Here is a 26,208-nt window from a genome sequence, read left to right on the forward strand (position 1 = left end):
TCCCACCTCACCACAACATCCCTTCAGGTAGCTGTAGAGAGCCATAAAGTCACCCTTGAGCCTCCTCTTCTTCAGACTGAATAATCCCAGCTCCCTCAGCTACTCCCCATAAGACTTGTGCTCCAGAACCCTCACAGCTTTGGTGCTCTTGTCCAGACACACTCCAGGGCCTCTAGATCTTTCTTGTAGAGGGGCCCAAAACTGAACACAGTACTCAAGGTGCAGCCTCACCAGAGCTGAGTACAGAGATACAATCATTTCTTTGCTCCTGCTGGCTGCGCAATTTCTGATACAAGCCTTGATGCCATTGGCCTTTTTGTCCACCTAGGCACAATGCTGGTTCACGTTCAGCCGAGCATCAACCAATACCTCCAGGGCCATTTCCTCTATACATCTTCTAGTCACTGTGCCCCAAGCCTGTAGCATTGCTTGGAATTGTTGCAGCCACAGTGCAGGATTTGGTCTTGTTGAATTTCATCCCTACTGGCCTGAGCCCATCTATCCAGCCTGTTCAGATCCCTCAGATGCCTTCCTACTCTCAGGCAGATCAACATTTCCTGCCCGGTTTGTGTCATTTGCAAACTTATTGAGGATGCACTCATTGCCCTCATTCAGGTCATCAATAAAGATATTGAACAGGACAGGCCCCAATAACAACCCCTGCAGAACAAAGAATAGCCTAGGTTGGAAAGGACCTTAAAGATTACATAGTCCCAAAACTCTGTCATGGGCAGGTTTGCCACTCCCAAGATCAGGATGCCCAGGGCTCCATCCAAGTAAAATTCTCTTAATAACAAATTACCTGCCAATTTGCCACAGCATAGCATTCTCTGGCACTTCACAAGTCATTCCTAGAGGACTTGATCAACATATGGCCAAATGCTGTATAGAAACTCAACATATGTTCAGTGTGAAGGAGGAAAGAAGGAGGAAAACAAAGTATTGGTTGAAGTCAGTCCACAGTGTCATTCACTTTGTTTTCAACAAAGTCCAACGCTCTACATTTTTGTCTTCAAGTGTTTGACATCTGCCTGTAAAGCTGGGAGCAGTTACATCCATCTAGTCTGCAGCTTTCTCTCAAGCTCAAACATCCAGATTAGTAAACATCTGCCATACAAGTCAACATGCATTTCATACCGATAGGCCATCATCTGTACCTCAGCACAGGCTTTGTTGCTACTGATGCTGTTACTCACGACTTATAGGCAGCAAAAGCATACCAGCATCAAGTATTAATCAACTAGCTTTTTTCAGTTTCTTCTCAACAGAAAATTAAAATGTCTTAATGTTAAAGCTCAGAGATTTAACAGCACCATAACTTTTAGGATCAGGTTTCCAAAATCCAAATCATTTTGCCTTAGTTCAGCCACTTCTTGTACCAAAGTTGCAAAAAAAAAGTTTGTGGAAACAATGATAACTAGTCTTTATAGTTCTGACACTTGCATAATACACTAGAGCACATAAATAGAAGAACAGAAGCGAACCCTAAAGCTAGAAGCAAATCACTGCCAAACCGCAAAGTTTTGGGAATTGGCTTAGTGTTTTCCTCCTCTTTTTTTATTTTATTATTATTATTATTATTATTATTTAAATTTCAAGAACAGCCAAACCAGTTGAAAGGCTGGGGAGAAAATAAACTTGTTGGATGTTTCCTACAAAGATAGGTAGCACTTTCAGTTTCTGTCAGCGCTGGCAAGAAAGCAGAGCCTTAATTGTGCCCACAGACATTTCACTCACCCTATATACGATCACTCATAATGGTACACAGTTGCAACTGGAGAATACAATAGTTATATCTTTCTGGGTTTTATCTGCTGCGGTCAATAGAACAACAGGCTGCATGCCAGGCAACACTTTTTAATTGACAAATACTGTCCAGTTACTGGGTGATAGGTTCTTGAGAAACTAGATATTGTAGAGGTGACAACTGGATACAAAAAAAGAACCCAATGCAACCCCTAAAGGTTAATCAAGGACAAAGAATTCAAAGTGTATTGAAAATGTATTCTTTTACCTCACACTTTTACAGACATACAAAGGAATGCAGTGGAAAGGACAGCACAAACCAGATCTCTCTTAACATCTGCTACCCAGATAAGTGTTGGAGGCTCGAACATGCTTCTATCTGACAATATCAGGAAGGTGCAGCTAAATTGTTAAGTAGAAATAACTGTGTGCCACGCACACAGTGTGTCCTCACATGGTGCTCATACACTCCTAGCTGTCCTTCCCACCAGACCAGCATTGCTGTTGTCCCCAAATTGCTGGTATCCCTCCAAAGGTGAGCTGAACGTTTGCAATACTAAATATAAAAATATTGCATGTGTTAAGATGGGGGCAAAAATGTTGAGTTCTGCAGCTTTTAGTGACAAGTGGCTTTTAGTTCAGTGAGTTTAAACAGGCTGTACTCCAAGAAACACCTGTCAATAAACCAAGATCACACAAAGACTAGGTTTCTGACTTGACTCATCTTAATGCCTTCTTGCTTCTTAGGGACATGCTAAAGAATACAGTATGGTTACAGATATTCTCTGAAACACCTGAGAGATAAGCCACCTACTCTGTTGCAAATTAACCCATATTCTCATTTTTTAGCACACGGTATTCAGTCCTTCAGTAACCACTGCCACCACTTATTAAGCAGTGGTGGAGCTAAGGTTGAAGGCTCCTTTGGCTGCATTGGTCAATGCTTTCTTGGTTTGGACTCCAGACATGCACTCTGTCCAGAAAAAAAACAGGAAGTAAAAAAGTAAAACACATCAAGCTATGACTTTTGTTAATTTTATACTAGATAAGAATATTTGTGAACTAACTAGCTTGCATAAGACACATACTGACTATGCTGTTCATCCTTTAGAACCAAAAATTTGCACATGAAGGAAGATATTCCTCAGCTGATTCAGAGTACTTACTTCAACTTGCAAAACCTTATATGTTATTTTGGCTGGTAGAAGCCAAAGAGCATATTCAAAACTCCTCACAACTGCATAATGGATGGCCAAATTAGCTTTGATGTCTACTGCAGCTACAGTGAACAACAGAAGCCCTGAAGGTAAGTTTGCTTAGAACCTGAAGGCAGAACACGTGTATTAGGACAGCAGTGTCCTAGTTAGAGGAATACAGAGATAACAGGAAAACTGCTGTAACTAGCTAATGCAGAACAAAGGTCTGGAAATCTGGAGCTGCCTTGTCAGAAGCCAGCAGGAAGGTTTCTGTCTCGTGATTCATGTGCAACATGGCAACTCTAAAAGAGAAGGAATCACCTTCTATGACAATCTCCACTTAATCTCCAATGTTAATTGAAACAACAGCTCTCCTTTTCCTCCAGTTGAACACTCCAGCTTTTGCCACAGACTCCAGCCAAATATAACAAACCTTGCACTCTTTAAATTTTCAAATCTTACTGTTTTCAAACTCTGCGATGCTAAGATACAGAAGAAAAAATCTCATCCTCTTCTCATGCCAAAGATAATGAATTCTTTCTACTACCAAGTTGCCACACTCACAACAGCTGTAAAAAGCTACAGGTCCACAGAAAGCTACTTGGCTCTGGAATGGAACAGGTGGTAGGGGACATTTGAGACACAGGTTCTCCTCCTTGGTGCTCAGTCCACAGAAAGCTGAAGATACAAAGGACAATGCCTGCTAACTCTGCACATATAGTCTTGTACACACTCTTTGTGCCTTCACACATGTTGTATTTTCCACCACCTCTCCAGAGTAGGCGCATTGTGACCTCCATCCACGTTCCTAAGGTTTTTGCTTAGTGGCCTGTGGCTGGGGACTGTGCTCTGTGCCCTTCCAACAGGAGGACAGCCCCAGGGCTGCTTTGGCCTGTTTATACTCACTGCTCATCTTTGGGTCAAAGCCACAGCACTGCAGTGCTAGAAGTGCTGAATGCCTGTGCAAGATGCAAAGAGATTTCACAGACTTCACACTTACCTTGTAAAGAAGAGAGAGGCCAAAAACTTCAATACTTAATTGAAATTAAAAACAAACAAACAAACAATAAAAACAAAAATCAGCCAACAAAAATGACACAAAATAATAATAATAAAAAAAACAACAAAAACATCTAACTTCAGACTCATAGTTAAAAGAATTTAATCTAAAGACAGACATAGTTAGCATAGTCTGCACCTGCAGCTATCACTATTATGGCACAGATAATAAGATAAATCCTGATGTAAAAATGGAATTGGCTAAAAGCAGAGACATTTGAAAACTGAACAAATGTTCCTGCCAGAAAACCTTTTATTTCTCCCCAGTTGTTCATGGACAGTACTCAGAGCAGTCTGTAATACAAAATAAGAATGCACATGAATCAGATAATGATCCTACAAGTGACACCATTATACAAACATTTAATGTCACACATATGAATAATCTTGGAATTTTGAGCACTTTGCTCACAAAACCTCCAAACCAAAACTTCATTTTTCAACAGCTGGACACAATGAACTGGAATGATGCTGGGAGAGAAAGCTTGGCAAACTCAGTAGGAATGCTCCAAGTACCATTTAGGCTTTTATTTCTGTGTACTTAAGCATTCCTCCACTTGCCATTTCATATCTGATTGAGTTATTCCTTCTTCAAGAATAACTTTTCATCATTTCAAAACAAATTATTCAGACATATTGTCTTCTGACTAAAGAACTGTTCTACAAATTACTGCTTAGGCCATTCTGAAATCCCTCAATCTTAAGAAATTCAAATACACAGACTACACGTATCTAACTCTGCCTCTCATTATGCAATAGAAATTTTGCATGGTTTCCTTCCTTAAATAAAATTTCCTAGTTTCAAATTCATTGCTCTTGAGGGTATAGAGTAATGTGATAAAATAATGAAAGGTTTCTGCCGTTACAATCAAGGTCAATATACAGTGGAACATTTCTTTTGTCTCACTTTCTGGATGATCAAAGCATTGAGGCGATAAGAGGGAAGCAAGGACTTTTATGTGATGCAATATCATCAAGCTGTATGTCCAGTCATTGCCTGGTGCTGCACTGCAGCTTCTGAAACAAATCCTCGTGTGTCCCCAATGACATCAGGAGAACTCAAGGCCTACTTCTATTTTAAAATGACAGAAGCATTTTTCCTTCAAGGTGGAAAAATATTCTTGACCACAGTACATAACATCATTTCTTCAAAAGGATCATTTGAATTTACAATGGTGTTCACTTATTCAACATATAAACGTGGAACCTCAATAAAGTGAGAGGAAGAAAAAAGTGTAAATAATATGCACAGAGCCCACTGCGAATGCAGATGGAATTTGTACGGTTCACCTGACACTTGTCTGATTTAATGAAGACAGTAAATTGCACAGCACAGTGACTGCATTCCACACTGCATATAGTGCAGCCTCATCTACTGGGGACCAATAATCGCTTTCTTCTAGCTTTACAATATTCTCCCTGATTTAATCACCGCATAGTGTACTGGAGAAGAGTCTCCAGGATATGGGAGAAAGTCTGGAACCTAAAGGTACAAGCTATATAGCTAAGAGGAAAATTCACAGGAAACATCCTGCTTTTCCTCACTCACTCTCACCCTCCCTACACACAGAAGTTGAAGAGTAGATTAATTCTTTGCCTGGTTGCCATGAAAACTAAGAGATATAATCTTACCTCAGAGGAAATGATGTTACGCTTGCATGATGAATAAGAAATGAGAGCAGCGCAGTCTCACCTCAGTAACACAAAGCTAAGTAAAAATTGTGCCTTTCTTAAACTCAGGCATATGTGGATTCTAATCAACTCTGTTTATAACGTATGATCATTGTTAATTGTTTATTAATTCCACCATGTCATTTGTTCAGAGATTACACCCTCCACATAATGAATGTTTTGGGGTACTCTCCAGCAGAGGAAATAAAAATAGGTAATAGCTGTGATTTAAAATAGTCATCTTAGCAATCTTAGGTTGGAATCCACTGACCTAAAATGCTTTTTAGAAGATTTCAAAACATCAAAAAAATTGTCCTCTTAATACATTTGCATACACTGAATGCAACAGAGTTACTGAAATAGCACAGAGCATGAGATGCCTGTGCTTAGTAAAGGACATTTGTGTTTCACTCCTGGATTTAGGAAAGCATTTTAACAAAGTAATTTACTCCACTTTAGAAGAAGAGGCACACATGTAAGGCCACAAAGAAGGGGCTCTCATCTGAATAACACTGGTACTTGCCAATTTTACTGCTTGAGTCTCCAGAATCAAAGATGTGTCAAGAAACACACAGTACATACTTAACTGCCACCACCAAGGGTTTGCATTTCATTTCACTTGCTGTCTTAGGGTAAGTTGATCCTTAATAGTTTTCACAAGACTGAATGTGGCTATAGAATCATGATGTGTTTGGAGGGCTGTCACAAAGAGAGCAGTGTTAGAAATAAAATGGCTCACTCTGCTCACAGAAACAAAGAAAAGATCTGGACAGAACACTAGATTACACAGAAATTATTTTACAAATCCCTCATTGAATACGCAGCATGCTGTAATCAGAATGCTCAGATTTCTAAAACACTTACAAAGGAGTTTTAAAACAATTTAAATCATAATCATTTCAAATGCCAAAGAAAAGCTTTCAAGGGACTGAATTTTTTCATTTTCATATTTAAAATCAGCTTCCCTCCTCCTCTCCCCCCCCCCCCCCCGATATTGTTTATCTTATTATTGGTGAGCTTAAATAAAATCTGTGAGTTTGTGCTTATTAAATTCTGTAGTTTTCAAATTAAGAAACTCTTGGCTGAAAATTTTGGCTTGAAACTACACTTTTGGCCAGTATGTTCCACGTGTACATCGGTCTGTGGCACACAAATAACTTTATGTATGTACTTACACATTACATTTTGGAATAACACTTCTGTAACATCAGCCATATAATGACTCAATTAGCTGCTTAATAAGCATGATTAAATCAAGTGACTGCAACTCTCAGCTGTAACTTAGAGTGAGGTGCTCTTCCTTCCCTTAATTTATGGATTTACCGTTGTTCTCATCTTCCAGATTTATGCACTGAGAATTCTTGGCCAACATTTATTAATGTGTAGTATTGACAACATTTTAAAAAGCACCTATGAAGAAAATAACATCTTAAAAATTCAACATTTCAATTTACTCTTCAAGGCAAGCGATGTCATCTCCAGACCCCAAGTCCTTGCACCCAACCTGGTGTGCACAGAGCCAGGATAACCGAGAGCATTTCAGCATAGGCATTTTCCTCTAAAAACTCACCATTTGCTGATTGCATAAGCACTATGGCCCTATTCACTGCATCACTTAAGACCAGACTCAGCTTTAAGGACACAGTGCTCCCTATGGACTCGATGGAATTACAGAAAGGCTTAAGTTTAAGTGTACACTTAAGTACTTTGCTGGATTAGTGCCAGAATATTTAGCACTTTGACTAATCAGACCCATGACAACAGAACCAAAGATACCATGCAGTCTGCTTAGTCATTTGTGAGCGCTGAGAAATAGCGGTGCAACTTTTTATTATCTGTTTTTCTGGCTGAAAGTAGAAATAAAAATGAAAGAGAAAACTCAAAAACAGAAGCCACACAGTTTCCCTTTCCTATCAGCTCAATATTTTAGATCTGATTAGCCTATCTAGTTGCAAAACATCTTAATTTCTGGAAACTGAAATCTGTTATCAGCACACAGCATCATTTTCTAGTATGCATTTCAACTGCAATAGCTCATACATATCTGGCAGCTATAGTCATTTAAAAACAAAGCAAAGACAACACTTTCTTGATCCATAAAAGAACTTAGTTCACTGGGGGAGAAGATAGATATTTAATTCCCTCTCCTGGATGAGGTAGGAGGGTTCTCCTCATTTTGCAGCCTACAGTACGTGGTGTTCCACTCACCCCCACCTGTGCTCCCTCCCATAGCATCTGGCAGCATTATTCAGGAAAGACAGTGTGCCATGGCTCACAGATCACTCACTTTTAAAAGTTATTGCAAGTGCACTCTAACTGGATTTAAAAGACAAGCAGCTTCTTTTTAAGACAAATCTTAATGTCTGCAGTGCATCAGAATGGAAGAAAAGTGTTCTCTAAACACAGGCAGTATACAAACAACGGCAAGGACAACAGCTTTTGTCCATAGACATCCCTAAGCAGTGTTACTACACAATACCAGAGCAGCCAACAGCAAGTCTCCCACAAACTGTAACCACACTTCCCTCCTTACAGAATGAAAACTGCAGTTTAGCATTATCCCTGCCCTGCTGCTAAATATTCCAGTTGTGTCACTTGCCAAAAGCGCCTCTTGTCATTCTGAGGCTTGTTCGCATGCTCCTGAGTTACCTCTGACCTTGTCCTCTCCTGCCACCACCAACCACTCTTCCCCTGAGCAGCCATAAACGTCTCTTCATCAAACAGCAGGACATATTCAAAATAAGATTGGTACAGATTAAACCTAACTTGTACTGCTAGAAAATCCTCCCTAAAGCTATTCAGCTGAAATCTGCAACTGCCAAATGTAAGAGCTATAGGCAAATCACATTCCGTGAATCACAGGAACTGGCTACCCATGAAATAAAACTGATCCCAGACTTCAGATATTTCATTTATATCTGCATGAATGAAACCACCCAAGAGGCAAAGGACTGAATATTCATCTGAACAAGTAATGCATAAAATAAATAACATTAACAAAATCAATGACTGATACTTAACAGAAATTATTCATTAAAAAAATAATAATAGAACCACACCCACTATTTTGAATGAGACACTTTATCCCACTGGAAGACAGAGCATCTTTCAGAGTTCCACTTAGAAACCCTCAAAAACTCAAAACAGTTGTTTTGGTTTGTTGCTTTTACTTTCCATGCTGGTAAATTTCTAATTTTTATCCATTTTTCCACAATTGGTTTTTGTCCTATTTCCATATTTCTCAATATTTCCTCAAGATATTGTCTAACTTGAATATGAATTTAACCCACGACTTTCTTTTCCTTTTAGGATATCACCTTTGTTCCTTTTTAAGACAAGTACTTCCTTGGAAACAGGCAACCACAGACAGCAAAGTGCCTTGCCAAAACTAGGACAGGAATTCCAACTTGTAAAGAAAACATGATAAAATTTTACTCACAGGAAAGCAGAATGAAGCCGAATTTTGTTTTCTCTGCTAAAATTTAAGGGTTAAAAATATTTTGGGTAGCAGAATGCTATTTTGGGGAACAAGGGCCATTTATTTAATTGTTCAACTTCATATCAGAAGTACATTAACAATGAGAAGCCCATATTCATCTGTGGTTACCTTTTCAAGTGGCCCTTGACAAAGCCAGGGGCTGCCTATGTGTGATGTAAGTTCACACGACCAGACAATGGAGAACATCTTTTCGAGGATTTAATCAGATGCAATTTCACAGATGTCCTTCAACCAAACTCCTCACCCTGCTATATAAAGCTAGAGGTTTTCATCATTTTGCCTAGTTTCATGCCTGAATTTCTGCCCCAACAAGTCAATATTTCTTTCTGGGAAAGAGAGAATCCCAAGGACAACCATGAGAACAACCATGAGGACAACCATCAAGAGCAGTGCATCAGCAGTCACACAGATAGCTCTATATGTATCACCACTATTACTCACAGAGCCAACCTGCACCATTCCACAAGGAACTGCTGGTCCCCCTGAGTTCAGCAGGGCTTGGAGCCAGATCCCTGCTGAGATGCAACAGATGCAAGTTTTGCTGCATTCTGGCTTTACCTACCAAGTCTGTCTGGGTGAGAAACCACTACTCAATAAAGAGATCCTGAAAAGTGAGGGGTCTGGCTTCCAGAAACTCCTTATAACCCTGCGAAAACAAACTTCCAGATCCATTGTCCTGGCTACCATCCGGTAACTTCTTACCACATTTTAACATGGCCCTTTCTAATGCTTTCATTCCTTTATTCTCATCTTCCAACTGAATTAGAAGTGCCACCAGCTTTTTTCATTTGCATTTGCTAGTAAAAAAGAAGAAATGGGCAGCTTTGCTTTTGTGAACAAAGAACATCAGTTTTGAACAGCTTCCCTGAGGTTCTTGTTTGGTCACAGCATCCCTTGGCCTTCCAACCCAAGGCACATTGTGCATGTGGTCTTTCAAGCTGAATTTATTGCATATGTTCACTGATTCTTCTAATTGGACCTATGACTTGACCACAATTCAACGAGTTTAGCTTCAAGCACAAACATGCACGTAGGTCAGCATGAAGATATACACATCATAAGCTACACTACATGTAGTCATTTTAGATTAAATTCACCCACTTTTAATACCAGAATTTTGATTATTATTCACTGTATCAGGTGAGGTAAATGGAAACAGTTCCAGAAGAGCTTTACAAAGTCTTTACAAATAACATCTGTTTCTGCCAGTAAAATAAGCAGTGTGATTAGTGGTATTAAAGCAGCCTTTAGCCAATGCCTGGGTATGCCATATAAAAGAACATGAATCTGAATAACAGTAAATTGGATATTTACTCTGAACGCTAAGGGTAACAAGAATTGATACCACCCCTCTGCACCAAATGCTTTTTTAGAAACGTATATCCTTTAAAAACAACATTTCTCCTCCAGAAGGATGTCAAGTCAGCAAAAACATCTTTGGATGTCATGGACACAGCCAAGAGGTCACACACCAGGGCAGCATGGATTGGCTTTTACATCACTAAAGAAGTATAATCTGTGCATGGGCCTGAGTTAGCAACAACCGCCCTTATGTAAGGTATGCAAAATGTATCATGCAATAGGAACTGAAGGGTATTTGGTGTTTGTTATTTGAAAATGGGTTTTTTAAATGCACAAGTAGGAAAATATGGAAATACTTTGCAAGGAGGAAAGTCTGAGATTGAATAAATAGCTGAAGATCAAACCAGTGGAAAAGTTGGTGGGAGAACCCCCTGCCCCTTGTTTGTTGCTTAAACAACTTCGAAGTTTGCATTCTTTTATCTGGGTAGTTTGTGCTGATTGTGCAAAAACATTTTTTTAAGCACAACCAGGCATTCTGATATTACAAAATAGGTAGACAGGAAAACATCAGATATGAACATCAAACAAAAACCACTTTCCCATAAATGTTAAAAAGCATCGGCTGCTCCTCAGACTGCCCTACTTAGAAACTTTGATTGCACACCCACTGTCAGAAGTGATGCTTTCCTCTCATAATCTTTTTTAATCTTTTCAGACTGGTAGAAAAACAGCAGTCTTTAGTTATCAGAATGTTGATGTTTAACAGCTTCAAAGTGCTAGTAGCTTCAAACTCAATCAAGTGGTATGAAAAACTAGGACTGCAGGTATCCAGTGCATTCACTAAATCTCCTTGGAGGCGATTTCTTCACTTAAACTGTAAAAATATAATAAAGGAAGCTTTTCCCACCCACTTCTCAGCAACATTTCATAACAAGACGTTTTAACCTCTTAAAGTCTTGTGCAAGAAAAAAGAAACTGTCCACAGCCACCCTCCCAAACACTGCCCATGTCTGCCACAAAAGCCTTCTGAGGGGCTTTCTTGGCAGTAAAGGAAAATGCTGCATTTACTTTCACAGACAGAGGCCCTTTATAACTTGCTGCATCAAGAAGTGCTCTGCGCACACACATCTTCTCTTGTGGGGTCTTTACTGTCAGGCATGAAGAGCACTCCAGGCTTACTCTCTCATGCTTCAGTCAGCAGCCTATATCTGAGCACTACCTGTGTTCATCTTCCTGCAGCCTGAGCATGAAAACATGATCTTCTGCACCAGAGATGATTGCTGGATTCACATAAATCCCGGGTGGGCAGAAGAGGTTATGGACTCAGATCACCCAGATGGTGGCATTTTTTCCACAGGCCAATGGTAAATTTAACTGATGATATGGTCACAAATGCTAAAAATGAAGCTCGTGATTAATGAAAGGGAAATTATTGCAACTTCAGAGATACCGTGCCAGCATCCTGAAAGAGTGATGATGCAGTTACAGGACAAAGAAAAAATGGCATGGCAGAAAAAAAAATTTCTCAGCCTGTGAAAGAATCTCACCTAAAGCTATGAATGCTTACATCTATACGATAATTTGATTATAAAAATCAGGAAATGACCTAAAAATTATATATAGCTGGCCACAGTGGCTTAGATTTCCTTTTCCTTTTGTTGCTGTAGCTCCTCATTAACTCTTGTCGGAAACTGGTGGGAGTATAAACATCTAGTGTACACAAGTTTGCATTTCTACAGGTTGCAAGAGCACAAAGGAGACCACCCCCAGGAAGGTGAAGTTTGGGTACAACATATGGGTCACATCTCTGGGAAGAATGACTGCCCAGCTCCCTGCAGTGGCCTCACATAACTGAAGGAAGTCAATGATAGTTGCAAAAGCACACAGGTAGGCAGTCTCAACCAAATCCCCAACTGCCACCTCCCCTCCTGCTCTTGCCCTGTGTAAATACAAACTCATTCTCACAGTGGTTCTATTATACACATGTTTTGCTGTATATAAATCATGTAATTGTAGAAAATGTGAATTTCAGTACTGAGAATGCTTTAGCAATCAAGAGTATATAGAGGCCATGCAAATAGCTGCTTACAGCTCAGCCGGGCAGGCTGCTTCATCTTTGATGGAGACCAGTACTTGTGTTGCACCTTATGGTTACCCCTCAGTACTGGTAAACTATAGGAGTACTTGAATTCAGCTTGGTTACTAGCTGTTGTAATCTCTCAGAGTTTGGGGATTTGCATAATCATAGTGCTTCCTTGTAAAACAATGACACAACATCAGCCACTTCAGCAGCTGCTGGAAATCCCTTTGCAGCACTAGAATCCAGCAGCTTCCCTCCCAGCTCGTACTCCAGCAGAGCTAGGATACTTAAAATCTTATTTCAAAAGCCAGTGGTCACAGGGTTAAGTATAGGACTGTAACTCAGAGTGGAGATAACAAGATTTCAGAGGAAACAGAAAAGCAAATACTTTCCCACTTTCAAAAAAACAAACAGCGACATATTAAAGCTTCATCCTGCCTATGCATATGGACTTAAAGGGGTTTTATTTCAAATGAGTATTGAATACACAAATGTAATTCAAATCTATGCAGTGCCCAGTGATTTTTTCCTTCATTATAGAACAAAACTGACAGCTGTTGAGGAACCTGCTTAGAGCCTCCAAACTATGATTCCACAAGCCACCACTGACTGTTCTGCAGAAAGCTGAACAATCAGATGCTTTCCCCTCGATTTCCACTGACATTATATCAGGTAAAAGCAGCACAACCACCTCTACCCTCACAAGTGAGGCAAGGAGCACGAGTGCAGTCTTTCTGGTATTGCACAAATGACTGCTTCCAGGGCTGGAACACGAAGCACCCTTTTAAGAAATGGAGTCACCTAAACACCAGGTTTAACATTATTGATAGACTTCATTGATATAGCCACCACTAGGCACTGTATGACACATCGCAGCCATGACAGAAAAATTGATGTTCTGTCAGTAGAATTTCACATAATCACAGAATTGTAGGGGTTGGAAGGGACCTCTAGAGATCATTGAGTCCAACCCCCCTGCCAAAGCAGGTCCCCTACACCAGGTCACACAGGTAGGTGCCCAAGCGGGACTTGAATATCTCCAGAGAAGGAGACAATTAGCTGTGATAGGGTGCTAGATACCTGTTAATGTACAGAGCTTCATTTCCTTCTTGTGCTCAGGAGCACAAATATTGCAGTAACAGAGGCCTTGGATGCTACCAACTTGATCAAGTAACAACTTATATGAAGTACTATTAAACTGTGTTTGGATAAAAAAGAAATTATGCATACTTAAAAAAAAAAACAAACATAAAAGTGAATCCCCTTGTACCTTCCTCTTTTCTCTTTAATTAAAAATTACTTCCAATGAAAGATAAGGAGACTACTAAAATGAATAAAACTGAGATGTAAAATTGATACATAAACTGTGATGGCATAGCAAGTAACCCATTACCTCATTCAGTGGTCCAATAAACTAAAATCCAAAACTGAATTAAAGCAGTTAATATTAACAGAATTTAACAGTTGATTTAAAAAAAAATAAAATAGGTAGGAGACATCATTCAGTTCATGCTAATAAGCTACAGTAAACTTTACAAGATAATGCTGAAATGAAGGATACGCTGCAGTACAATGTGTACTCGATCTTTCAGCAACTGCTAAGGCAATATAAAGTTTTTTTCTGGTACACATCACACAGGTATTAAACTACTTGTGGACATCTCAGGGCATGAACAGTCCTAACTTAGGATGAGTTCAAACGACTGAACAGTCAAGGCTTTCTAAATAACAGGAAGCTTCAGCTTACTGGTAATTGTGCATGTTTGGTTTTTTTTAATAAACACATCCCAGAGTAATTTTCTTTTCCATTGGCAAAAAACCCTCTCTTCTCAATCTAGCTCTCCTGTCCACTTTAGTCTCATTTAAACTTACTAAGGAAGCATTCTGCCGGATTTCCCTTTCAAGATACAATTCTGTGATACCATGCAGTGGTTTCAGTCTCTCCAAAAATAAAACCAAAAGTCAGGCTCTTCTGCAGAGGTCAGTCACAAGCCACCATGCTGGCCAACAATGCAGAACTCCACACGCATACCACATGCAGGCAGCAGATGTATCAGAATGGTTTCTGATCCCAAACACAATCCACAGATACACAGGGCCCAACTTGCAGAAATGCCTGAATGCCCGAAGCTTGCACATCTGGAGAATAGTCAATATCTTAAAAAAAATGAGGACACTGCTGTAAGCTGTCATGCACACACTGAATTTTCCTCTCAAGGCATCTATCTTTTTCCATCAAAAGTGTAGTATGGTAGTCTAAGTGAGATAACTGAAGTCATGAACTATGTGGGGCAGTGGTATTCCCCAAATTGAGCTCATTACCTTAAAGTGTCCCCACACATCCCACTCTAACTGGGGGTATTATTTTGCTGAGCTGAAAGTTCACTGCTACTCTGGGCACAAAGAAAATCTTAGGGCCTGGTTCTAACAAACAACTGCTCTGCAAAGGGGGCAGAGAAGCACTATTACCACCCCAGTGGTCTCAACAGCTGTATCTATGACTGAATACTAGCCAATCCAGCCCACTATTGTCCTGTTGCCCATTCAAATCAAAACATCAAGCTTCGCATATGGATACAATTGGGGGGAGTATTATTTTTAGCTTTTATATACAACTCACAACTTGTCCAGACACATCACATATCAACAACGTACACCTTAGACCCAGCTGAAATCTAACAAGGGCTGACTGAGCCTAACGCTCCCCTGTATTCACAGTAACTCAGCAGGCCAGAGAGTTCTCTTCCCAAGTGGTCTTGCCCAGTTCTGCTTTGCATTCTTCAAGTTGATTCCAAATAAAGAATAAGTATGATCTCCTGGGTTGCCTCCACTGGCCCGCTGTTCCTATGTTCCCTGAATTTTGACCCACAGTAACCAGTATTTAGTGAATGGCAATGACAGCCATATCGAAGCACCTTTTATTCCATCCATACTCATCAATTCAGACAACTTAAGAGCATAATAACACTCAGCAGTGCTTTGACTTTTAGCACATGAATATTCATAATCACATGAGGAGACATTTATCTTTTAAATCGTTTCTTTTGCTTCTAAATCATTCATTTTCCCTAGAAGTGACATTTCCTTCTACCCCTCTTCCTCTTAGCTCTACTCCTCAAGAAAAGAAGTCAAAAAAACCAAAAACAAACAAACAAAAAAAAAACCAAAACAAAAAAAAAACCCGCAACCACTAATAAAGGCCAGCATGGATGGAAAAGACAGAAGACTAGAAGACTCCATTAATACCAGCCACATAGTTGAAACAGTATTGATTTACACTCACTGAGAGTCGAGCTCTAAATCTAGCCATTTAACAATCTTCCTATAATGGAGAGATCATCTATTAGTCTTTTCTCTTCCCCATCTCCTCCCACCATGAGCTGATAGCATTAATTAGGCATAATGTGACTTATAACCCAAACTGACATTTGCATAATAACTACTAGCCATCATATGTGATTGCCCAAGCTTGAGGTATCAAGAAGGCCAAAGAAAATGTAGGAGTATTGTAAACCTGCCTAAATAAAACCTAAGTTTCTAATAGTACAAAACGATTTCTGGGTTTATAAACAAGCAAGTAACACTGACCAGTGCCCTCTTCAAATGATGCTGTAGGGCTACACATACAACACAATGCTATCTTTTCATTACTTTTGGGGTTATCTTCAAAGAAGGAATTGTTTTGGTCAGTTGAATTGAAACACGCTTTCAATACCAGATCTTCAACTGATAAAAATTCAACACTGCTGGTGGGCACTGCCCCTAAGTATCTCTCAGAACTTTCTGCAATTCTTTTAATAACATTTGCTTCTGACAGAGCATCACGTCCAAAATCAAGGACACGATCCGAGTTCTCCTAGCACCTAGGCAAGATTTGCAACTTCAACAACTTTTCCTAACCTGTGTCATCCTTTTATTTGCCACAGACAATACTCCCAGATATGTTAAAGCAACATCTTCCTGCTTTGTGCCTTAACACAAATGAATCAAGTCAAAATCACATGTGCACAACATGTCTATGCCCCAGTACTGCTAAGTACAGATGTTGAGAAATCATGAAACAGATTTCGCTATTCCTGAGGTCTGTTTGAAAGTTACTAGATTAACAAATTTTAAAATCCATCACAACTTGCACTTTCTGATTTTAAAACTTTTAAGCTCACATTACAAGCTTTACCTCATAACTACTAGGCCTTGTTGCACGTGAAAATTGCACCAATACAAATTGCTTTTCAGACCCATAGAGCAACCCACTGCAGGAACACACACCTGTCAGACAATATTTTTTGTTCAATCTGTTTCATTATCACCATGATATAAACTAAGAAGCTGCTTTCACTGACGGCTAGTCCGCACACAAACCTTTGCTCAGGTGCACTGTGTGGGTGCAGATGGATTTTTCAACTTCTTAAGACTCAGACTGAAACCCTGATGTGGCTGAGATCTGTAAAAGACACTTGAGAGCCCTGAGAGATATAAAGGGAAAGGTCCCAGTGGGTTTCCCAGCCAGGATGTGGTGCTGAATGCCAGGTCCCCCTCCCCAGGAGCTGCTAGTAGCACCGCTCACTCCAGCAGGTCACCTGCAGCCCCTCACATCTGAGCCAGCTCCTCAGAGCTGCACCACCAGCCACACACCCTCAGGTTGGTCACTGCTGTCCAGGGCTATTTTCCCAGGAGGTCTGAAGTTGCAGCAAACACCTTCAAACACCGCAAGTCCCAAGACAAAATGACCAGGATTTGCAACATTAATATCAATTCTGTTCCTTGCTGCATACAAGTTTGCAGCAGCAGAGGATGTGACAGCAGCAGCCTTTAACATTTCAGAGACAGCAGCAGAAAAGCTCTGCATCATGATCATGCTATTCTGCGTCTCCAAAGAACATGCTGGTTTCTGAACACTACATGCAAATGGAAAACACTTCAGTCTTACTGAATATTGCATAAAACATAAATCATTGAGTATGCGCCAAGACCTTCCCTTCTACTACATACTGAACTCAAAAAACCCACATAAGGACATAGAAATTTCACCTTTATTTTAGAAACAGCACTGAAGTAACTGATTTGTTTCCAGACATTATTATAGAATAAGCAATTTCTACTTTTTACAGTAAGTAACGCAATGGAACTGCACTATGCAGAATCCAGCAAATCATCCTGTCAAACACACTAAGGGTGCCTTAGTTCCAAGATACCGTTTAAAGCAGTCTGCCCTTGGTTGTGCCTGCAACGTAGGACACAGCATCCAGAGGCAGAATTGCTTGAAGATGTAAAATAGACCTTAACAGAACAAATGGGAAGCCCATGCAATGCAGATCTTTCACTGTACTTTCCAACAGAAAAAGCGTGGTGGGCCCATAGCATGCAGAAACACAGATTCTCTACAAAGGAAGTGCAGCAATCTTAAAAATCTCAGCTTCATATGTGAGATTGCGTATAAATACAGTTTTGCTTTGTATATGTGTTTTTAAAGGTCATTTCTGTCACACAAGTATTGAGGAAAGCCTTAATAGAAACATAATTACACTGTAAATTGCTTAACCAGCCAAAACCTGTGAAATATTAACCTCAGACTGCAATGCTAAAACTACATGGGGACATAAATCAGCATGACTGCTGCTGGTATCATCAAGCCTAGGACACGGGGCGCTCCCACTGGTCTTGCTTTGCAGCCATTGGTTGCCTTGGTCGCCTCACTGTATAAATTATCCATAAACATTAGCACTCACTGCTATTTCAATGCGACTAGAAGACCCTAAAGGAGATTTCTGTATGCTGTTTAAGTAAAGGGTGAGCTTTGTGCAGTATCATGTGATCAACAGAAAAAACCAGCCCTGAATACTGCTTGTGGGTGGTGCAGAGGAACAAGAAGTGACTCACAACTCATAGTGGAAAAAAATGGGGGGAAAACGTTTTAAATAGTCAGGAAAGTACAAAATGGCAAACCACAATTATTGGACTTCCTACGCCCCACATACTGGGTTGCAGACCATGCCTTTGCTATGAGTAGACTGATATCCAAATATAAGTGTTAAACAGTTGTTGGGTTTTTCCTCATTCTTCTAATAGCTTCTACCTGCCCTGAATTTGCAAGGAAATCCAGAAGGGAATTGGAACAAGCCACCAAATTCCAGTGTGACACGAAGGAAAAAGAACAATAAAAGCCTTCGGTGGGGTGAAAACTCTCTTTATCTAAGAAGAGAAAGTAGGATGCAGAAATAAAACACTGAAAAAAAAAAATCCAGGCATTTGAGATTAATAGGTTGATATTTAGCCATGTGCCAGTCTGGTTGCTAAGAGATTAACTTTCTACAGCACTGTGTTGTATAAACAATAAAGCATTTTTGTCCACAAAGCAATTGTCTCACCTCACTGAACCAAGAGCCTCTCACTGCCATATCCCCTCTACATTGCTCTAATTACAAACTGTGAGAAAGCACCTTCACACAAAGACCATCCATGTATACAGTTAAGCATGTCATTGTTAAACTTAAGCACATTAAGTACAACGTGGGCTTCCTACATCACAAGCAGAGTTAACAGAGACTGTACATTTTATCCCACAACCCATAGGTAAATATGGGTTGACAGCCAGTCCTAATATATGCTTGAATGCTGTGGTTGTTTTCAGAATGGGGGGGTTGGGGGGGCGAGGGGGGGGGTTGGAATACCACCCTGCTACATCACAGACCTGCACAGAATTATAAAAGCAGATAAAAATATTACTAATTAAGGTCAGCTTCAAACAGGAAAACCTCAAAGACATGATCTTATTTTCACACTCATTTATATTGGAAGATGATTCAGAAGATCTTTACGTATATTCACCCAGAAAAAATATGTACTGCTAACATGCTGCAGTACATTCACTGCAGCCATCTAAACTGCCTCCTAATGTGTTCACTAGAACAGAAGGCAGTGGGTTCCTTAGTGCTTTTTATTATGTATAACGCTGCCATCACAGAGAAATAAGAGAAAAGGGCAGGGAAATGCTGACTCTCACACAACCAAAAGATGCACATATGTTAGAGGAAATCTACATGTCATTTAGGAAGCACACGCGCTGCTTCTCTGAGCATATGAAGATTATCCAATCCCCCTTAGGGGGATTTCACAAAAGCACACAGAAATACTACATGCCCAGGTTTCTGCTAAGACAACCAGCTTTTTGATGTGTTCTTGAAAAATTGCATTAAAATACAACCAAAGACAAGAAATCATGGCCCGGCCTTATTTCTGTGGAGTGGGGTATAAGGTGTCATTCATTCTTAAGGACATATCACAGAGCAGCCAAAGTGAGTGTCCTCTTTATTTGTCATTACACCACCAATAAACTGCAGCTATTTTGCTTGGTAACTTGGAGAAAATCAGTGGGACTTGAATCACATACAGGCTCCTTAACTGAACAATGAGCAATGCGGTGCCTACTGAAATTTTCAGGTCCCAGTGTGCTGGAGGATTCTCTGCATCCAAGATAAATCTACAGCAGAGAGAAACCAGGCTGTGAGATCTCAGTCACATATTTCCCTAACAAAAGAAAATTGCTTATAACAGATTGTTGCAGCTCAAATCTTAACACTGTTCACCCTTATGAAAAAAGAGAAACAATAAAACACCTTATTTCTCTGACAAAAATGCATGTTTCAGAAGGCAAACGTGACACAGTCCAAACACAAAGAAAAGAAATCAGCCTGCACACACATTCCCCTTAAGCACATGTATGCAGTGCTAAACTATGCTGTGAAACCCTTGCGAAAGCTGCACATTTAGCCTTACATCACGGTTTCAAACTACTTTCAAGTCACAGACAGTTTGCATATCATGGAAACACGAGTGATTTATCATGAAATGAATGCACACCTTCTGCATCATCCCTGCAATCAACTAATATCCAATTAAACATTCAATGGCTATGCAAACCCCCCCAGTTGCAGTTATCAATGTCATTTTACAATGTTAAGAAATTACTCCAACAGCAGCCACGTTACATGCAAGAATGAGCTAATTGAAACAAAAGAAATCCTGTCAGAATTTGGCACAGATCTAGATACCTTTTTCTTCCGATCCCGGGATCTTTTCCTGTGTTTTCTTTTTTTCTCTGTTTCTTCTTCAGCATTAATTTCTAAATCCCTGTTTTTCTTTAACTGCGATGCCGCGTGAGCCATAATGCATTAGAAATCCTTTACAACAATGCTCCCTTGTAAAAGGTGATTTCCTCGGGCACCTTTAACCAGCCCTTACAGCAAATGTTCCAGTGACTGGAAGGAAAGCTGTGACCAGAGCCAGGAACACATTCAGGATTCAGAGATCTCACAGAAGCCTGCAGTCACTACAAAAACACATAGTTGCAGATTTCTTCCTGTACCTTTCTGTACCTGAATCTTTACGAAGCGGTGCAGCCATCGTAATGCATTTAACGTAATGAAAAAGACAGCTGGGACAGAGAAAGCTGTATTATGGCTGTATCCCCTGCCACCAGCTGGAAGTGTCTAAGTGACTCCACTGAAGGGGGAATGCTGAAAAGCAAGGCTTTCTATTAAAAAAATTCCAGAACAATAACATATGTTGTGTTATATTTTCTTCAGTCATCATGAACTAGATTTTTAAAGCCTATTGAAAAGAACAGCATTCATGATTTACATTTCTCAGCCAATTTTGCACGGTAAGTCATTTAACCTATAATGAAATGGAGCAGCTCCTACTTTAGGTTAACTGCTGATGGTGACAAAATAAAATAAAATAAAAATTTCTTTTTACCATGGAGACTCTGACTGCATTATGCAGAAAACAATGCATGCATTGCCATATCTTAACAGTGTGTCCTTTATACCCATTTTTCAATTCAAATACATTTGGTGAGAGAGGATTACAAAAAGCCTTGTCTTTTCTTTTTTTTTTTTAACATACTTATTACAAAACATCATACAGAAAGAAAGATGCGATAATGCTAGTATTTGAAACAGGAATTTACTTCATGGGAGATTTCCTGAAACCATCCTTTAACGTGGCCAGAAAGAGGAATCAACACTATTTCCATGTAGTTAGAAACATACTTTTAGGATTCTGTGTCAAGGCTCACTTCAATCATCTTACTATTTTTGCCACCTGAGTCCTCAATGACTGCAGCTTTTGAATATTCATTACAGGAGGTAAGATAGCAGCAATGTTACAGGCCTGCAGGAGGATCTTTCACTAGTATGAACATAAAGCAAGCATCTAGTAAATACAGAACCATATTTTCCCTATGTAAATATTGACAACCAACAGCTTGCCTAGAAATTGCTGGTTTTAACCTTTCCTGGTATTCCTAGTAGAGTACCTCATAGTAAGGAAGATCCACATTTTGAGTCAGTCTGATTTCTTTTGGATAAGAACCAAAAGTCCCTGCAAGCAAAACTAGTATATTTTAGACAATATAGCATGACTTTTCTGAGAGAAAACAAATTAAATCAGAACCAAATTTTGTACTGTAAAAAAAAAAGTTAAATTTAAATTTGAAGTGCAACTTGCAAAATCACATTGAAATGTCAGAATTTAGCATAAAACCCAGAGCTGTCTCACAAAGTTAGTAGTGTTCCTGCCTGGAACTTGAGAGACATTTTCTGAATTCAGGCTGCAAGGTCCAGTAGGTGCCGTGCATCCATTGCATTAGTTCTCACATGACATGGCTAAGAGCAAAATAACCTTTTTAAATCTCCAGAACTTAAACTACTTTGAATACTCTTTATGTTATCCGAAAGGCAGCATATAATGAACTGTCTGTCTACCGTTCATGGGCCAATAAGCCTGGCTTTAAACGTTGCTTATTTGGAGATGACTTTTAAGAAATGCTTGAGGATGGAGATGAACCACAGTTATGTGACCTTAAGAACCTTTCTTCCTGGTACAGTTAAACCACAGATTCCTGTATCTAAAACTAACTGTACCTACCACACACATACCACTACATACCTCTCCCTACTCCTCCCCTCTGAAGCACTTTTTGGAAGACACACGTACTGCCTTTTGAAAGCTGTGGAGGGCAGAATGCTCCCCTTGGCAATGCGTGGTGCTACACCAGAAGTAACAAACTCCCATTCCTCCTTGTACTAGAAGCTTGCATGACCATATTTCTGTTCAGAGCATGTTTTCAACTGTAAAGCAAGGAGCATAACGGCCCACAGTCAAAGGGCACATTCAGGCATCTATCTGGATTGCAGCCCAGCTCCTCAGTGAAGCACAAGGCATCAGGGAAGAGAGTCCACTGCACTACAGGAGCCCTACAGCAGTAGGGAACTGGGCACAGTGGATGGTACAAGGGGCTCGAGACATTATCTCAGGGAGTCTGGTGGAGGAACAGTCAAGGAAACACAAGACTGCATTATGGTTGAAGAAAAAAAATAAAAAATAAAAAAAAATCATACCTAAGACTTTGCTTTCTAGCTCACAGGCTGCCTACATGACCTTAGAACTAATGGTCTCTGAAGCTCAGGTCCTTCTTCCTCTGTGAAACAAAGCTGACTTGTGTTCCCCTCGCTGGCAGAATGCAGTTGCTAGCATGGAAACGTACAGAAAATACAGAAGGACCAGAATCAGAAATATATTCAACAAAACTCAATAAAGTTGGGCCCCTTCCACTTCTGGCACGCTTCCATCTGGATCTGAAGGACTTGTTAGCCTTTGCCTTACAAAACCAACTTCCCATTTGAGCCACAAATGATGTGAATATGCAGTAATTTATCACTTCCGGGCTAATCCTGAGATGTTCCACAAACCCTTTAACTGCAATTTGTGCCTAAATAACCCCATTAAGTGAAAATACAAATAATATATAACAAAGTGTTGTATGTTTAAAATACTTGAAACACTTTTGAAACATCAGCAGCAAGAATAGGTGGTGCACAGGCAGGTTAATACCACCTTATGCACAGACCATACTTCCATGCACAGAGGAATCAGCCCAACCTTGTATGAATGAGAATTACTCCAACAAATTATGATAATAAGTGAACTTGTCCAATCCCCTGAGGTACACATAAGTGCAAGGATTTTATCTGTCAGTCTTCTTCCCAAGCATCTTTTCAAGTAATTAACCAACTGGGCCAAACATGCACGTGTTCTTATTATGTGGATTACAACCCCAGCTTCCACTGCAGATTCCAAACTCCTGAATTAGATTTCAAGGAGGAAAAACAAAAGCCTTTCCAAACTAGAATTTCAGGAAATTACATCTTAGATATTGCAAAGTCTCAAATAGAAAAGAGATCCAGGCCCCTGTGGCAAAGGGACCATACACACAATGTCTGCTTTTGGGGAAATGGTGAGCTACTGGCATCATTCACTGGGAGGTGATAGGGCACTACCAGACTGATAGTTGGATGAAGTGTGGAGGTTTTCATGCCAGATGTCGTAACTCACTTCAAGGGAATTAGGTACTAGAAAACTTCATTAAGTGCTTCTTTTCAGACTTCAGTAAAATAATTAAGCTATTTGATTTCACCCTTAATTACAAAGTTAATGAAATGCCAATGACTGTTTCAGTACAATCCACAGGGTCCTGATAAAAGTTATGGAGAATGATAAACTGTATCTTACTTCAGCATTGGGAAAACTAAAGTTTCTGTTACCTGAAGAATAACATCTCCTCAGCTTTATCTGCTCACAAAGCTGTAATAGTGGCTGGAAAGTTATTTCATCAACTTGAAGTCTGTCATTTGGATTAGTTGAACCTAGTAGAGCACTATTATAAAGCTACATTCAATAAAGCCTGTAAAACAGCATGAGCATACAGCATTGAGATGGACCTTAAAAGAACATAAGAATATGTAGAGAAAAAAGTGTTTGCGGTCTAATTAATGGAGTTAACTTATAGATTACTGAGAAGCTTATGGAGCAAGGACAGTATCTTTGCATTTATATCAGATATGAAGCATAAAAATAGAGGAGATGATCATGAAAGCACTGGCTTACCACAAATGTAGGAAAAAATAGAACTACCTCTTCTAGGGTAGACAATAGCATAAAAGCATTCAAGAAATACACTGATTAGATCACTTTGGATTTATTAAGGCTGATCATTGTCAGTGCCAGAAGGCCGCTCTAAGAACTTATGGTAAACAAAGTATATTTTCCCCAAACTTTTCATCAAGATTTACAAGTAGAATAAAAAATGTGGAAAGCAAACGAAAACACATGAAGAAAAATAAAGCCAATTCTTGTTATATTACTCTGTTAAATACTCAGATACCAAATACTGTAAAAAATAATGAGGGGACAGATGGGGAAAGAGTCTGGATTATTTTGTCAAGAGAAACAACGGAAGTAAAAGGAAAAGAATAAAGGAGAAACAAGGTATAGAAGTGTAGTGTCAACTTATTGGTTCATGAAAATAACAATCAGGGAGAAGATCTAGCAGAAGAAAGCAAGCTCTGGCTATAAAAGGGCTGGATGAAACATGGTTAACTCATTAAAAGAAAATCCTTCAGGAGATTCATAAGACCAGGTAGTGATCACCTGTGAGACTAGCAGGTCTTGCATCTCAAAAGCAAACAAACAAACAACAACAAGAGTTTAAAAACTTAGCATTAGTTTCTACTCCTATCTCCTTTTCACACATCCAGTTTCAGGACAGGATGGATCAGCCCCCAAACACACATAAAAGCATCAAGATCACTGAGCAGCAATTGCATGAAAAAGGAGAAAAGTTAAGGGCTTGCTTTGCCCTTCTGTTTTGTTGGATTGCAAGTTAAGTTTCCCTGACCACCTCCATCTTCTACCAGCATTCTACTTTGACAGTAAGAATCTCAGAGAAGTTACATGATGAAACATTACAATCAGAAATAGATGCATGCAGCAAGTGGGGAGAAGGGAAAACTCCACAACACATTTTACAGTGTTCACCCATCTATTTCTTTTAAGTTAGATACAAAATCTGGGATTTCCTGGAACTACAATTTCTCTCTTCTTTGACTTCTTTACAGCACAACAGTTCAACAAAGCTTTGGAAAATGGCACCAGTTTGGGGATGTAGGCAATAATGCCCAGATATCTGAAGTTGAGGTTATTTGTATAGTCCTGCCAAGAGGTTTACTGCTACTTAAACAACCCTGTTGCCCACACTGTCAACATAAAACAATAAGAACCAACAACAACCCACACATAACAGCCAGGAAACTCACTCTTCTTTCTAGAGGCACCAAAATTGGAAGATACCCTTTGAGCGCGTTTGTAGATGGAACTGAGAAGGACCCCAGGAAACGTATCTGATGCACGAGAACAGGAGGAATAATATCTGTAGTCTTTAAACTGTTGCTCAGCAAATACACAAAAGACTTTCTTGCTTTTTTCCCTTTCCCAAAAAAAAATATTGGTAAAAACCTGTATTTACCAGGAACCGCTGAAATTATATGAACATGCACTTCTCTCAAGTGGGGCATGCGTTTTTCCCTAATAGTCAAATAGCAGACTACAATCAGAACTGAACTACACATTCAGTGTTGATATCTGAGGGATACTGAGAAAAAACACTCACTACAAAATGCTAGTAAACAGGTTTCAAACACATAAGTGGCTGAAAGCTATATCCAAAGCTGATGATCATGATCTGCAACATTTCCCAACTCATTTGGAACTTATGGAAAATTTGGATAGTATGTTAACATTCCCCAGATCTCTAC

At 39.7% G+C, this 26,208-nt stretch overlaps 1 protein-coding gene across 29 annotated transcripts in view; it reads right to left on the reverse strand.

The window, feature by feature from the left end:
- ANK3 (ankyrin 3) overlaps positions 1–26,208 on the reverse strand; it is a 340,836-nt gene that overhangs the window by 178,868 nt on the left and 135,760 nt on the right. For 25 of the 29 annotated variants that reach the window (XM_072340814.1, XM_072340794.1, XM_072340813.1 and 22 more), the window contains exon 1: positions 20,605–21,260. The exons of the other annotated variants lie outside the window; for them this stretch is intronic. In XM_072340814.1, coding sequence (XP_072196915.1) covers positions 20,605–20,718 — 114 coding nt within the window. In that variant the 5' untranslated portion in view covers positions 20,719–21,260. Of the gene's footprint in view, positions 1–20,604; positions 21,261–26,208 lie in introns of those variants that run through there. 29 annotated transcript variants of the gene reach the window in all.

Source organism: Excalfactoria chinensis, chromosome 6, assembly GCF_039878825.1.
Source record: "Excalfactoria chinensis isolate bCotChi1 chromosome 6, bCotChi1.hap2, whole genome shotgun sequence".
Classification (NCBI taxonomy): domain Eukaryota; kingdom Metazoa; phylum Chordata; class Aves; order Galliformes; family Phasianidae; genus Excalfactoria; species Excalfactoria chinensis.